This window comes from Galeopterus variegatus, unplaced genomic scaffold (assembly GCF_000696425.1).
Source record: "Galeopterus variegatus unplaced genomic scaffold, G_variegatus-3.0.2 Scaffold3039, whole genome shotgun sequence".
Taxonomy (NCBI): domain Eukaryota; kingdom Metazoa; phylum Chordata; class Mammalia; order Dermoptera; family Cynocephalidae; genus Galeopterus; species Galeopterus variegatus.
In genome coordinates, this window is record NW_007729150.1 from 140,355 (window position 1) to 156,356 (window position 16,002).

The 16,002-nt window shown below is 40.2% G+C and overlaps 1 protein-coding gene across 1 annotated transcript in view; it reads left to right on the forward strand.

The window, feature by feature from the left end:
• The window catches only part of CDC14A (cell division cycle 14A), a 147,132-nt gene extending 135,200 nt beyond the window's left edge, over positions 1–11,932 (forward strand). Inside the window, exons 12-15 of the mRNA XM_008583784.1 lie at positions 6,446–6,561; positions 8,817–8,864; positions 10,761–10,883; positions 11,413–11,932. Coding sequence (XP_008582006.1) covers positions 6,446–6,561; positions 8,817–8,864; positions 10,761–10,883; positions 11,413–11,857 — 732 coding nt within the window. The 3' untranslated portion in view covers positions 11,858–11,932. The remainder of the gene's footprint in view (positions 1–6,445; positions 6,562–8,816; positions 8,865–10,760; positions 10,884–11,412) is intronic.
• The last annotated feature ends 4,070 nt before the right edge of the window (positions 11,933–16,002 follow it).

Sequence of the window (16,002 nt, forward strand, 5' to 3'; positions counted from 1 at the left end):
TATCTGTCCTGACAGAATGTAAATCTTAGCCAAGGTCATGTTGATGTTCAGAGCCTTTGTTGACTTTTTCTTGTCCCTGAATTGCAGTCTGGCCTATTAAAAGCAAACAGAAAGGATCTGAGCTAACTTTTCAATGTGATAATATAGCTAAACAAGAACACTTTTTTCTTGCTCTGGTCAGCATTTCCTTTGCAGGTTGAATTCAAGTAAATAGAGCTTTGAGTTGTGAACTCTGAAAAGACTAACATAAAATTTATCCCTCTATCTGAGAAACACATTTGCCTTGCAGGAATTATATTTGTGTTAAATTAATGTCTGGGAGTTAAAATATTTCATTCTTATACTTTTTTAGGCCCCAATTTATTGAACTTAAGAATAGTTAACATTTATTTATCACTGGAAGGGTAGGGAATGCATATGATTGAAATGTAAAATGTCAGTTTAATTAATTAATTTATTTTAAAATATTTATTTGTTATTACTATTTTTTACATTCTAAGACGTGGAACAGTTGGGGGATAAGTCAGTTTTAAACATAAGTGTATATTCAGATGTTGGGCTGTTGCCCCCAACCCTATACCCCCTTGTCTTCATCTGTTCAGGCTGCTGTTAGCAAAATAGCATAAACTGAGTAGTTTATAAACAAGAGAAATTTATTTCTCACAGTTCTGGAGGCTAAGTAGTCCAAGATCAAGGCGCCAGCAGATTAGGTATCTGGCCTGTTTACTGGTTCAAAGATTGTGCCTTCTTGCTATGTCCCCACATGGTGGAAGGGACAAACAGGCTCCCTCAGGGCCTCTTTCGTAAAGGCTCCACTTCAGGATCTAACCACCTCTCAAAGGCCCTACCTCTTACTACCATCACCTTGGGGTTTTGGATTTCAAATATGAATTTTGCGGGGGGACACAAAAATTCACACAATAGTACTGCCCCTCAATAATTATTTTAACTTTAGTCATTGAAGTGCTATCACTTCTGAAATTAGAGGACAGAAATGAAAGAATCCAGAGATGCCAGAAAATGATGATATGGTTAATATTTTGCAGTGATATGTGTGTGACTTTTGCACCACTTTATAGGTAGTTGATGCTTTCTGCAAGCAGCCCTTCCAAACCCTTTTCTTGCCATGCTTATCTGGTGCTAGCTCTGGGACATTACACAAATATGGGAAATTAGTTTACTCAAAATTGGACTTAATGAGTTAATGATATATTTATTGTTCTTGTAAATTACAAGTGGGAAAATAAGGTGAGAATGCTGTAAGGATTTTAATGTGTTTCAAGTTTCCTACAAATGTTCAGGGTAGAAGCCCATGGAAATTCTGGATTTATTTAGTTTGTACAGAAAGAAAGTGAAAAAAAGCAGTATTCCTCTAGAGGTTGTCTTTTTAAAAAAATAAAAGATTGAAAGGAGAGATTCCAAATTATTTTTTGCTCTCTAGGACTACAGGAATTTTCTCATGATTAGTTATTAGGAAACTTTGTTATTATTGATTTGGAGAATTTGAATGTACAGTTTTTCAGTGCTTAGAAGGTGGGTGAAAGGAAAACAATAAGCAGAATGATGGAGGTCATAGTCATGGACTAGGCTGTGGCTTTAATGAATTTTCTTGCCCTTTTAGAGTTGTGAGAAATCTTTTAGAAATAGAGGCTTTACCTTTATTGAGCCTGGAGTTCCGTTCTGGGCTAGGCAGTGTGACCTATGCACAGCCCATCGTGTGGGTCTAGGCCAGGCTCCCTGCTCCAAGCTCCTGCTTGCCCTGTACGTCTCCTGCCTGGTCCTTTTCTCTCCATCCCTGCTGGGTGATATGCTCTATAAAGGTAGAGACTTTTCTCTGTCCTCATCATGATTCTATTCCTGGCCCACAGAGCCTTAATAAATAGTACTTGAATGAATGAAAAGGGCTTACAGTTTCAGAAAAAAAAAGGACAGAGGCATGAAATTCATAATAATCCAAGCTATATAAGGGCAGTATATGTTCAAATACAAAAAGTACTGGCAATAAGTGCTCATTTTAACATTCAGAAGCCTAAGGCTCCATTATGGATTGGGGTTATTTAAAAAATGTCCTTAGGCTTCCAGTCAAGATGGTGGAATAGACAGTCCCCAGTGTCACTGTCTCCCACAAATCAACGAATTGACAACTATTAGAGAGCAACAGCGGCCAAGCTGGGGCTGCTAGAGCTCAGGGGAAGAGGAGGAGAGACCTGTGAAGGCAGGAGAAGCCGCGATGAGAGAAAGAAAGAATCGCTTCCATAGTTTTGAGCCCCCACCACTTCAGGGCTGGTCCTGGTGAGCACCTGGAGCAAGAGCTGGTGAAAAGTAGATGCCCTTAACTTAGAGATATTCATTAGGTACAGGTGCTGTTAATTTTCAGCCAAGTTCACATAAATTTACAGCTAAGTAGACAAGAATGTACTTTTTAAATTCCATCTTTGAGATATTGTGATTTATGAAATCCATGAAATCCTCATAAACAGGATGCATCTTAGAAAAATTCATGAAGTAAAAATTAAATCTTTTGGGCCGGCCTGGTGGCACGCTGGAGAGTGCGGCGCTTGGGAGCGTGGTGGCGCTCCCGCCGAGGGTTCGGATCCCATGTGGAGACCGGTTCCCGCTCACTGGCTGAGCGCGGCACGGGCGCAACACCGAGGGTTGCGATCCCGTTGCCGGTCCCCGGTACAGGCGTGACACCGAGGGTTGCGATCCTGTTACCGGTCAGTAAAAAAGACAAAAAGGAAAAAAAAAATTAAATCTTTCAGGCTCTACATTTCAGCACCTTTCTTTCACCCCTTAGGACTGTGAAGCTATTCCAGTTCCAATCTGAATGCCTCTCGGATCCACCAGAGGCTATTAAGCAGGGGAGTGACAGCACACAGATTCATGGTTTGGGATCACTCTGGCCATGGTGGAGAAGGTGTGCTGGAGTCCATGTGGGGTGGAAAGCCAGGAAGTTGGTGAAGGGGGAGTGGTCCAGGTTTTAAAGATCCCAACCAGTGGCAGCAAGGAAGGAGAGAAGACAGATTTGGGGGACTCTGATAAATTTAAACATTCTATGGACCAGAACCAGCTTGTTATAGAGAGAAAATCTTTGCCTTTGCCCAACTTTTATATCTTAGAGATTTAACATCTGTGAGCTGAAAAGAATTGTAGCGAGGACCCATCCACCTTTCCTAGCCAAATCATTTAAATTGGCTTAAAATTCCATTTTCATTCTCATCTTCCAATCCTTTGACTTCTATTTTTATTCGTTTCTATTTCAAACGATGTCAGTTTTCTGTTATAACTCTTCCATTTTTATTCCCTAGTGTGCTGTATTTTATCTAATAGATCTTTTCTTAACAGCACATTCCACAGCTTCCCCAGTAGCTTAATGTGCCACCAATTTATTGATGTGTTGGTCAGCAATTACCTTACCCAACTGAAATTTATGGATACTACTTAATTTTATTTTGGTTTTCATCTTGTCTATATATACAGAACAACCGGTGGGATAAAATAAATCTTCATTCTCTGCACTATTATTTGCTCTTTATCTAGGAAATCATCTGGAGACAAGTGCAGCTTTAAAAATTGTACTTCTTTAGGTATTTTAGTTTGCTGTCACCTTCCTGCCTTTATGTAGGGCAGTCCGGTATCCAAAAAAAAAAAAGAGTGTTTTTGAAATGTATCATAATTTACAAAGAAAGATTTGATGCTTAAGATTCATAATAGGGTGAGAGAGAAAAACATGTAATTATAATTTAAAATATACTGTTAATATTTTTTGTTAATCTGTGTCTTTTAAAATTGGTTTTTATTTTTTCAAGTAATATATGACCACAGCTTAAAAAATATCAAACGTGTTGAATTCTAACAAAAAATATCAGTCCCTTGTTCCACCTTTCTTTTCCCAGACCCACTCCCAAAGGAGTAAACCCCTAAGCAAATTATAATAATATTTTTACTGTCATATTTCTAAATACCTTGCTTACATTGCTATTTTTTATTTACCCATTTTGGACATTTTTTCTCTTGCCTCCTGGTTATGGTAGATAGGATTTAGCTCTTGTGTCTTGCTATCGCCCCCACTGTCCTTTGCTTCTCGGTATACCTATATTATCATTTTTGGTTAAACCACATTTACAGATTATTACTCTGTAAATATTGTTCACTGCTGAGCTTAGTAGTGTACTGTGACTGTTTTCTTTTTGGAACCTCTCTTTGTTTTTCCTTGAGTTAATTGTCCTTTTTAATTTGCTTAGTTTTCTATGAATTTGGGAAAAGATAACGCACCTACCCCACATCCCAAAAGTTGTGCCAAGCAATTTTAAAGTTTTTAAAAATCTCAACACAACAAAAATTCTTACCAGCTCTAGTATTTTCCTGAAGGCATTTCTTCTTCCCAGCCTGTACTGGCTGTTCTTAGCCCTAGTATGTAGTTCTAATCCTAGAACTTTTCTTTACACTCTTACGTTGGATCCCTAATTTTCCTGGATTTCATGTTGCCCTCTTTCCTTTTTCTGGAAAAGCATCCTATAATAGTTTTCTTAGAAAGACTGTGTGGGAGGTAAATTTTTGTAGCTTTGTTCTACCCTTACACTTGACTGAGAGGTTGAATCTAGAATTACAGATTGAAGATCACTTTTTCTTAGAATTTTGAAGGTGTTTCATAGCTGGGAACACAAAGATCTTTCTAGCTGGAGGAACAAATAAACTTTCCTGGCTTTCAGATGTCCACAAAGACACCCAGTAGACAATGAGACTGACTGACTGGGATAAGGATCCTCTTGGGTCCTCTAAGAAGCTTTTCTGGCCTGTCTCATGAGGGCTGAGACACTTCTTGGCCCCACTCCACATTGTGGAGACTCTGGCTGTGTGCTGGTCCTTCCATCAGGTACTAGTACTGGTAACATCCCAGCATGCCAAATGCTTTCTGCAGCTGGGTGAAGCTGAGCTCATCTTCTCAAGTGTACCACCCACAAGCAAGCCTAGCCTTCAGACCTTCCTGATTTCTATTCCTGCAGGCTTCCTTGGGTGGTGGTGAGCTCTGCACTGGGGTTGTATGGACAGAGATGAATGGTATAACCAATTCCTGGACACTTTGTAGAGGGGCAACTTGTGACTCTAAGAGAACCCTCTGACTTTAAGGCTCCACAGTCCTGTGATTGTTGAGCTGGTGTTCTCCTTGGTCATGATGACCTTCCTGGGACTTTGGCCTGCTTTGCTTGTACTCCTTGAAGACTCAGCTGAGGGATTGCCTCCTCTAGGAAGCTTTGTCCTCATTTCCTCTTCTTCCCCACTTGTGCTGTGCTTTGTATTTTTTTTGTTTTCTTTTTTATACTCAGAAGTGTAGTAGTGCAGTGTGGTCTTTTTTCCCAGGACCTTCCTACTGAAGTCCGAGATATATTTAAGTAACCCAACATAGGTGAAAGGGAGTCAAGAGGTATTTCTATCATAAATGACTGGAATCTGACTGACAGAAGTATATTTTTATATATTCTTCATCAAATAAGAGTTCAAGCTTTAAAGAGGGGGAGGTGACTAGTATGGCTGGAAGGGATCGTAGCAAATTCAAGCCCTTTGACATTTTTCAAAGGAAAAAAAGGTGAGGAAAAGGTGATTTTTCAAAGGTGAGGAAAAAAGGTTAAATACAGTCATCACTGGTGCAGTGTTAGTGTGCTGTGACATCTATTTTAGAAAGAACATTGCATCTGGGGACAAGAAATCTGATTTTAAAATCATAGCTCTATTCATTTAGAGTTTAGGGGAGTTTGGGCAATGTTCCTAACTTCTATGAGTATGTCCTTTCTTTTTGGTAACAGTGCTCTCCTCTCTAGAGTTGTTGTGAGAATTAAATGTGAGCCAGCATTTACTAACATGATACTTCTGTTTTTCAAACTATATGACTTATTTCAGAAGGGAACACATTTTTTTCAATCTAATGAGCATAGTCTTTCAATTCCTTCTGGAAAGGGCTTAAGTGCTTTTACTAGTGTTAAATGATGTTAATAAGTTACTGTGTAGATATCCTAAGTTATTTTATCTTGCATTTTTTGTAAACAAGTTATGGAATTTGCAGATGGTTCCTGGTAGTATCTGGAAACATTTGTACAGTATCTGTTGAACCAGTCTGTGTCTAGTCTATATTCCAAAGCATGTCCGTGCTTGCATGAGAGTCTATTTGGTTGTGGTCCATTGCAACAAACAACTGCTCTGAAATTCTGCCATATCCATACTCATGCTTCTTTGATTTGGAATTTGACTGGTATTTTTAACTGGCAAATAGTTGAGCTTTCTTTGTTGTATACTTGGTCAATGCCGAATTCATGGTGCATGTAAGTGACTTGAAATAATCTATATTATGATAATCTAAGATGTATCTATATGCATAATCTATTAAGAAATCTATATGAAGTGAAATTATTCATAATGATCTTTCTATGAAAAATGCATTTTTTTCCAGAATAATTTAGAAGAGGATGAAGATGTGGAAATGAAAAATTGTATAACCCAGGGAGACAAACTACGTGCCTTAAAAAGTCAGAGACAGCCACGCACCTCACCATCCTGTGCATTTAGGTAGCTCCACTTTAAACTTTTAAATTCATACTTCCTTTTGTGGACAGAACATCTCCTCTTATCTTTTGAATGTCATTCCTACAAATACCAAGTTTACCTGTGCTTTGGAGTTTATTATTATTTTGTGTTGTTTATTATTTATTTTACCACTGTTGGGAATAGCTAAATCTTCAAGGCTTATTGAAAGCCTCAGCCTCTGACTCGCCTCAGTCTCTAGAATTCTAATATAAGCTGCTAAGCAGTTAGTTATCTCTGGAGCTTTTTTTCAAATTCCGTTTGTTATTCTACCCTTCTCCTATAAGTGGATTTCTTGTCTTAGGGCAAATCTTCACAGGTGTGCTGAGGCTTTTGTATTGAAGCTAGAGTGTACAGAAAAGTATTGCATGCCAAGCTTTGGTGTGTCCTAATTCCTTACTTTCTATTTTTAATAATTGAATAAGCAATCCTTACCTGTGCCAGTAAAGTTATAAACCATTTTGATGTTTAAGGCTGAAATTACCCATCAGAATCAACAATGGGACTTGACTTCTGACCACAACATTTTAGACCTGCTGATAGTTCAGACTGGGGAAAAGAAAAAGGTTTTAGGATCAATGTTGGTGCAAACATCTGTAAATGTCATCAAAGTTCTTTACTGCACTATATGCGGTGACAAGGCTGCAGTCCATAAATGAATATGATGGGAAATGGCTACTTTTCTTTGATTTTTAAGTGAGAAACATGCATAGAAGGAAGGAAGTGTTGTCAGTATGATAAACATCAAACATCTGGATTCACAGGGAATTTAGTTTTTATATGTATCTAGGAGAATTATAACACTTAAGTCAGATTGGGTCTTTGAGTTCTGATTTGTTGATCTAAGAAATAAAGACATATAGCTCAAAGTTGAGGTTATTATTTCCTGTAGTACGATGAAAGAATGGGATAGCAAACCTAGTGCTTAATAATAACCACCAACTACTGCTAGAAAATTGAGGAGAAGTGCCATTTACTGAGCACCTGCTGTGGTTCAGGAGCCATGTTAGGTGCTTAGTTTGAATATGAAGGTTAACAGAGTTCCACGGAAGTATGCACTGTTACCTGCATTTGGGTTGGTTGCTTGATGTTGGAGAGGTTAAATCACTTCCCATTGAAATGGAGTTAGAAATGAAGGTGATACTCAAACCCAGTACTGTCCACAGTCCATGCTCTGCTTACTATGTATGTTGTCTTTCTAAGTCAATGGAAACTTCTTCAAGATCAGTTTATATTACCAATCTTTTTTATTCACCATTTTTTGCTGGAAACTCTAAGAAATTGCTTTATACTGATTAAATACATTTCAAATAGATTTCTACTTGATTTTTAAGAAATATTAAGGGAGGGGGAGGAAGGGATAAATTGGAGGAGAGTATAACTTGTCAAATAAATAGGCAAAGGAAACGAGAAAATCTCCATGACACAAATTTTAGAAGGCTTGTTCCAATATGGTTTTTCTGTTTGCTTTTTCTTCTAAGAAATTTTCTCATTTTTTGGAATTTGGTTTTCTTAGATGTATCATGGCACCGTCATCAAACATTTTTTACTCCGAGTGGATGTGGTGCTACCTTCTGATTAAAAAGCAAGATGCTTGGGGCCGGCCTGGTGGCGCACTGGATAGTGCACCGCTTGGGAAGCGCGGCGGCGCTCCCGTTCGAGGGTTCGGATCCCACGTATAGACCGGTTCCCGCTCACTGGTTGAGCGAGGCGCGGGAGCAACACCGAGGCTTGCGATCCCGTTGCCGGTCCCCGGTCCGGTACGGGGGCAACACTGAGGGTTGCGATCCGTTGCCGGACACGGGAAAAAAAAAAAAAAGAAAAAAAAAAAAAAAAAAAAAGCAAGATGCTGTAAATGAAACTCAAGATGAATTTATGAATAAAATGACTAAAATAGATGTCCTGCTGGTTCTAGGATTTATTTTATTAAGTGGATGAGTACTAATATCCATTTTCAAGATTTTTTGAAAAAAAAAAAAAAAAAAAAAAAAAAAAAAAAAAAAGCAAGATGCTGTAAATGAAACTCAAGATGAATTTATGAATAAAATGACTAAAATAGATGTCCTGCTGGTTCTAGGATTTATTTTATTAAGTGGATGAGTACTAATATCCATTTTCAAGATTTTTTCCTTTTGCCAATTTAATATTTTTACTGGTCTGACTCCATACGATGTGCTTTTCTGTCTTTGTTTAAATGTGTGAAGCTGTGTTGAGTGAGCATTTGTCTTTGACTTCCGCAGGTCAGATGATGTGAAAGGGCGCCCAAGATCAGTGTCCCAGCCTTTCAGGTACTGTTAATGAGGTTAAATTTCTAGTTTTTAAATTCATCCCTTTCTGTTGCAGTTTGTTACAGTATGCTTTATTTTCAGTGATCACCATGAAAATGATTTTTGTTTTCCTGATGTGCGCACAGGGCTGTGTGGCTGTGATGTCAATGTACTTTGTGCTCCCAGCACAAGGTGGGGGTCTCTAGTAAACTACAGGTGCCCTGCAACTCTTCTTTCAATCCAGGGATAGATTTTCCCTTGATTTTATTTTTTCCATTTTTATTAGACCTCTCTCCCCCTATTTTTGCATGTGTTTGTCCCCCTTCTTTATTTTCTAGTTTTTTTCCTTGCCTGTCTTCCAGTTGGGTTACTGATGTTTGTCTCTAGAAAACTGTCCCTTGAACACTCTTGGAGGCACCGAGGTCCAGGCGTGGTGAAAGCAGTAGAAACGTTTGGCCAAGACTGTTGATCAAATAGGGGAAAGAAGCTGATTCACTCTTCCCCTTCTGGTTTTTATTTATTCTTAGGTTTAGGGTTGTTGAACGGGAGCATTTCTGAGAGGGTCCAAGCTTCTCTGCAAGCTTGAGCCACTTTCTTGTACAACTTTTCCCATTTTTCTTTTAGAGGCAGAACATGCGCCTTAAGCTGCTATTTGGAGAGCAGATGATAAAGGAAAGAGTGTACAGTAAATAAGCTTTTCTCTAGCAGATAGGAAAACAAAGTCCAGCTACATGAAATGATTCATCCAGGATAAAACAGATTTGGTATTAAGACCGTGATTGGGCCCTGGCTATCCATATCTGAGTTAATTTTCCGTTTTTGCCCACTTGGCAAATATTTATTGAGCACCTGCTCTGAGTCCATCACTGTACTAGCCACTGGGAATTGAAATGACAGACAAATCATTGGCCTCAAGGAAATAGACAAATATCAAACAATGAAATATGGTATAAGAGCTATGATTTACCGTGAGCATATAATGAAACAGGATGCTTCCCTTGCTTGGGAATTCAGTGTATGAATCAGCTGTAAGAGTTCCAGCTTACTGGACCATTAGAAAAAGACAGGAGTGAGTCAGATGGAGGTGAAGGGAGGAAAGGAGATGAGAAGATAGCCTGGCAGGAAGCACAGCATATGCAAACTAGACAGAGGTGTGAATGCTGTCTATTCAGGAAACTCAAGACATTTTGTGTAGCTGGAGTAGGGATGTCCAGTGGGAAACTGTGGCTAGAACCACCTGCTCAGAGAGGCAAGCACCAGATTTTGGAGGGGTTTGATAAGCCGAGCCAAAGAGTTTAGGCTTTATGGGCACCAGTAAAAGATTAAATGATTTGAACAGTGAAGTGACATGATTAAATATTTTAGATTTCACCGGAGGCTATTCAGAATTTGAATTGTTAAGGAATAAGATTAAGAGGTGGATAAGAAGTAACGATGGCTTCACCAAAGGCAGTTGCAGGGTGGAAAGGAGAGGACAGATTTGAAATATGGAGGAGTGGAATCTAAGGACGTGATGAGGAATGAGTGCCAGCGGTAAGGAAAGGATGTGACCAAGGAATGACGGGATCGTGGTTAAGAGAAGGGCTTTGAATCCCAGCTCTGTCACCTGCTGACTGAGTGACTTTGGATGACGAATTTTCCTTTTGCTTCCATTTCCTCACTTGTGAAGTGGGGACAGCACTATTAGCTACCTCGCGGGTTGTGAGGATAAACTGAGTTGACATATTTAAGGTTCTCAGAACAGTGCCTGGCAGAGTTAGTTTTATGTCCGTGTTGGCTGCTGCTGCTGCTGTCGCCATTATTAGGATCTGTCATGAGACCTTACAGGTTTATTAACTTATCTTGTACTAGTTGGTTGCTGCATAGTTAAGATAACACAGCTTTACTGTAACCCTTTTTCTGTTTTTCTCTACAAAGATTAAGTACTTCCCCACAAGGATCTACCCCTACTTTGAAGACCTCAAAAGTGGCTTTGTCCCCTTCAGCAACGGCCAAGAAGATAAACAGAGGTTCTTTATCCTCGTGTGCCAGTGTAAGAAGGTAATTTTTCTCCCCCTCTTCCAAGGCACTGGCTAGAGATGAAGGAAGTCTACAGCAGGCAGTGGCAGAGCGGCATTGTGATTTCTCACCTGACATGTAGAGGCAGATGAGAACCAAGATGGGTGGATATTTGATGCAGTCGTGTCATTGAATATGTATAAATTGAATCTAGCACTTAAGTCTGCTTTTAATTATCCCCTTACTTGGCCCTTTTCATTTACTTCCTCCCTCAGGACAGAGAGAACCCCGGGATGTTCTATTTCAAGAGCTCCAAAGTGTTTTGGCCAGCTTCTTGGGTCTTAGTTAACTGCTCTTGACAGAGAAATTTAACGGGTATAAGTAAAGGCCACGTGTTATTATTATATCACCACGGGTGATAAAGAAATCATTTTGTCATCATTTGCATTGATCAGCATTGTCTTCATCCCATTCCCCTCATGTCATGAATATGTGTTTTAGAAACAGGAGCTCTGCGTGAGTATACATTGTCGTCTCTGTTTTTCCCTCCTCACCTGTGTCTTCCATTCAGCTTTTCCATAAACTCCCGGCTAGCCAGTTCTCTAGGGAACTTGAATGCTGCCCCTGATGACCCAGAGAACAAAAAGACCTCCTCATCCTCTAAGGCAGGTGTCCCAGCCAGCCCGTTCACCAACCTCCTGAATGGCAGCTCCCAGCCGACCACCAGAAATTACCCTGAGCTCAACAACAACCAGTACAACAGAAGCAGCAGTGGGGGCAACCTGAACAGCCAGCCGGCCCCCCAAAGCGCCAAGGCAGAGGAGCGTGCCGCCGTCCTGCGACCCTCCTGTCCGGGGCTTTCTTCTTCTTCTTCAGCGAGATTCCTGAGCCGTTCTATCCCCGTAAGTTCGCAGATGCCACTTCTTGGTCCTCAGAACCCTGAATGCAACTTTTGCACCTTGCTTTCCCAGCTGAAGCTGCCACCAAAGAAATTTAATAGCACCAAGGAAGCCTGATCGATGTGTTCCCTCTCTGCTGTGAAACTGTCTGTGCGCTGAATTCTGCTGGCTCCTCTTCAAGTAAATGCCAAGCTTCAACTGGATTTTCTTCCTTCTTTCTTCTTCTTCCTCCCCCCCAAGTCCTTTTTAAATGGTTTCTCTTAAAAGGGAAACAGCTTACATTCTCCTCTTGGACACTGCTGACTTAAAGTTACTTTTCAGTTAAGTTTTCAAATCACTCTGAATATCCGATGCAAAGCCAAGAGCTGATTCATACCATAGATAACATTTGCTTTGGTAGTGGTGGTATTAGGAATTAGAGGTTTTTCCACATCGTATGTCAGTGAATGAATTTTGGAGAATTGAAATGTGGAAGGTGCTGAATGAACAGTATCTTCCCAGAACTAAGTACTAGGCCCTTGAATATTTCACTTCCCGCAGGGAACTGATGCAAAATTAAATAGCAAAGGGAAGGTGTTTATAAGAGAGGCTTATTGGTAAGTGCCGGGGATGTAAGAGGAGGGGCAAAGTATCAGGAAGTTGTTTAATATTAGCTATCACTCTTCTAGAGACAGGTGGGACGATCTCCAATACATTTTACCAATGACATCTTTATTTAGGCTACCGAGCTCCCTTTGCAATGATCAACAGTCCCCATTGGGGTAAAATCTGTTGGTTAACCCTACTGTGAATTACTTTAATCACATATTTTAATTGCCTCAAGGGCTCTTGAGATTTATAGGAATGTGCTTTTTGATTTGAGAGGAACAAGGATAAGCAGGAAGTAGAAACAGAATAGACCCCACATGTCGAGGAAATGCGAAGCATGGTTGAAATATTGATTGCACTCGGCATGAGCAAGCCTTGGGGTATCCTGGGGAGGCTCTGCTCTGGCACCCTTCACACCCACTGGTTTTAAATGTTCCCTCAGCCCCTGCCCAGGAGAGGCTGCTTTCTGAAGGGGAGAAGGGAAGGTGGGGGAGGAAAAAGGTTGGCGCAGTGGGCTGCTGTGGCCCACTCAGCAGAACAACAGCCCCGTCGTTAATCCTTAATGGGACCTACTCTCCTTAGCTGGCATTTAGAAACTATGAGGATGTTTTCCGGCATGAGGGTGCAGTGTGCGTGCGTGCGTGTGTGTGTGTGCGTGTGTGTGTGTGTGTGTGAGTTCATGTATAGATGTGTTGGACTCATTACCACTCCCGTCCCTATGTCAGGCATCGTGTCCGGCAATGGATCGCAACCCTCAGTGTCGCGCCCGTACCGGACCGGGACCAGCAACGGGATCGCAAACCTCAGTGTTGCGCCCGCACCTCGCTCAGCCAGTGAGCGGGAACCGGTCTGTATGTGGGATCCGAACCCTCGTCGGGAGCGCCACCGCGCTCCCAAGCCGCGCACTGTAGCAGTGCACCACCGGGACGGCCCCGTCAGGCATCTTTTCAAATTTTTTTTTCCAAGAGGAGTTCTGGCACATATAATTTTCCCCGTCTGATTTTATTCCCAATGATGTTTTCAGCATTATTTTAGATTCCTTAATAGACTAGAGCCCTAGGTAAACTGCCCACCCACCCACGCCTTAATCTCATTCTAATCCCACTATATAAACTGGTATGTATGTATCATAAAAACTTAAATTCATGTAACTGGGAGTTAGATGTAATGATAAGGTTTTTAAATTTTCATAACTATGTTTATAAATCATATACTTCACAGCAGGAATTGAGTTTAGTCAATATTTTCATATGCTAATTGTGAATCAGCCTCTTTTTTATACCAGAATACAGATCTTTCCATTTTCAGGAAAAGTGTTATAGATAATTATATAAATATCTTGTGGATTTCACAGCTAAAGCTTTTCTGTATTCCACATTTGTAGCTGAATGCCAGAAGCATTGGTAGTTTCACAAGAATACATTTTACTTTTTCTGGATCTTAGTTTTACTCTTTGCTGGTGGAAGCATGGGGGCATTCTTTAAACAATTGTTGACCCTCCCCAGTGATGTTTATATAGCTTAATTTTGGTCTTATTCCATATTTATTTCTTTTCACCTCTCCTCCTCCTCCTCGTCTTTATTCTGGCTGGAAAAGAGTGATTTTCCAAGAATTGCATTTAAAAAAATAGTCTGTGTGGGCAGTTGCTGCTACTCCCCCCTTCTCTCTCCCAAATTTGTCATCCTATTGTAAAGAAAAGCAGTTATAAATAGAACTGCCAGCCTGACAACATTTTCCTCCCTCTCCTCCTACCAGGAGTAAGAAGCAGCAGGTCTCTGTTAGCAGTGCCTCCCTCCTTTCTCTTTGCCTAGAAAACCCCTTGTGAGAGAGAAGGCTCCAGGTCCGAGCCCTGCTGACTCACTGGTAGCAAGTCTAAATTAAGAGGGAAATTCCCACTTCATGTGGAATAAAGTAGGAGGTTGTGAGTTGTTTTCATTTATAGTCTAATACAGCTTTTCTAATTGTTGTGGCTTTATTGTCTAAATAAGATTGTCCTTCTTTCCAGTGCTTCTGAAGATGTAAGCCTTATGCCTCTTGAAGAACTAGGAGTAAATCACTCAACAAAAATGTTTTAAAATCCTTAGGTAGGAAAATGAAGTCTGTGTGGCAATATCCTTGCAGCACCTTTAAAAAAGACCCAGAAACTCTTAGGGGATGAGGGTGATGGGTGTTTAGAGGGAATCTAATATTTTTAAAGCTACAATTAACATCTCTTTTGAAAGCTGCAATTGCTCTCTCACTTTTTGCAGCAGTTCAGCCCCCAGAAAAATGTAAAAATGATTTCCTTGTTCTGTCATTAACTTCTTTAACACAGAAAACAAGAACAGACGTTAAGGAATCCTATGGTTGTGACAGAATGCTCGGAAACAGTCAGATTTTATTTTTATTAATTTGGTCTCTTCTGCTAGTCTTGTGGTTTCTACTGCCCAGCGCAATGTACAAGGTTTCATTTTTTGTTGACCTACTTACTTTAAAAAATCAATTTCACTCCCTGACACTCAGAGAAGTTTTCAAATGCTTAAGAAATGAGGGACATGTGATTATGGCGTGGGTGCGGTGGAAGTATTTTATTAAATGGAAATTACTGTGGTATCTGTCTTGAATATTTGCCATGTTTTATTTTTATGACACATCACTGAATTGCTGTTCATCTACATCGTCCTTACCTGACCCCAGAGTCTGGTGTAGGTCCTGGTACTTCCCCCACAGGCTTTTCTACATCCCTCCTTGGTCTAAATCACATTACTCCTCTCACTCTGAATTCTCATCATCCACAAGATGGTAAGCTCTGTGAGGGTGGGGATGGTGCCTCTGTTTTTCAGTTTTAAGTTCTGTGCCCAGCATATGGTAGCCACTCAAAAATATTCATTGATTAGATAAAAGGATGGATGGATGTTTAAATGAATGAATGAATGCAGTAAGAATTATTACTTTTGTTTTAAAGATGAAAATCTTGAGGGTCTGAGAGGTTAAATATTTTTCCCAAGAGCACACTTCAAACATGCAGCAGAGCCATAATTTGAACCTAGGACAGTTTGACTCCAAAAGGTGTGTCCTTTTGATTACGTTATGTCATGTATATACTGTTGTAGGTAGTAAAATATGGGGGTATCTAAAGGATATCTCATTTTGCCAAGAGGAAAGCTGTGAAGAAAGAGTAACATTTTCATGGGGCTCTAAGGGATGAACAGGAGCCTGATACAGGTCTAATGATTAAAGTGGGAACAGGAGAAGTGGCTATTCCAGGCAGTGGGAACCACAAGAACAGAGGTACAGCCTTAGTACTGTAGTTAAGTTCTTCGGTTCTGAAGACAGGTAGATTTGGGTTTAAATCCTACCTCTGGCAGTTCCTATTGTGAGGACTTCTGCAAGTTAATTAACTTAAGTCACAGTAAAATGGGAATAGTAATAATAATCAAGACAGATCTAAGTTTTTTCGTATGTACTCTGAAGCTTCTGCAATTTTGTGGGACATGTTGAAGATAAGGAATACAAACATTTATTTTTGTAGCTTTTATATAAACACATGACTGTGTGCTTTGAAATGGGTTGGTGAACTACGGGGCCTTGTGGATAATGTGGTAATGATAATAATATCTATGTAGTAGGGTGGTTATGATGTTTAATTGAGATACATCATGTGAAGTGTTTTGCGTGGTACTTTTAGATAGTGC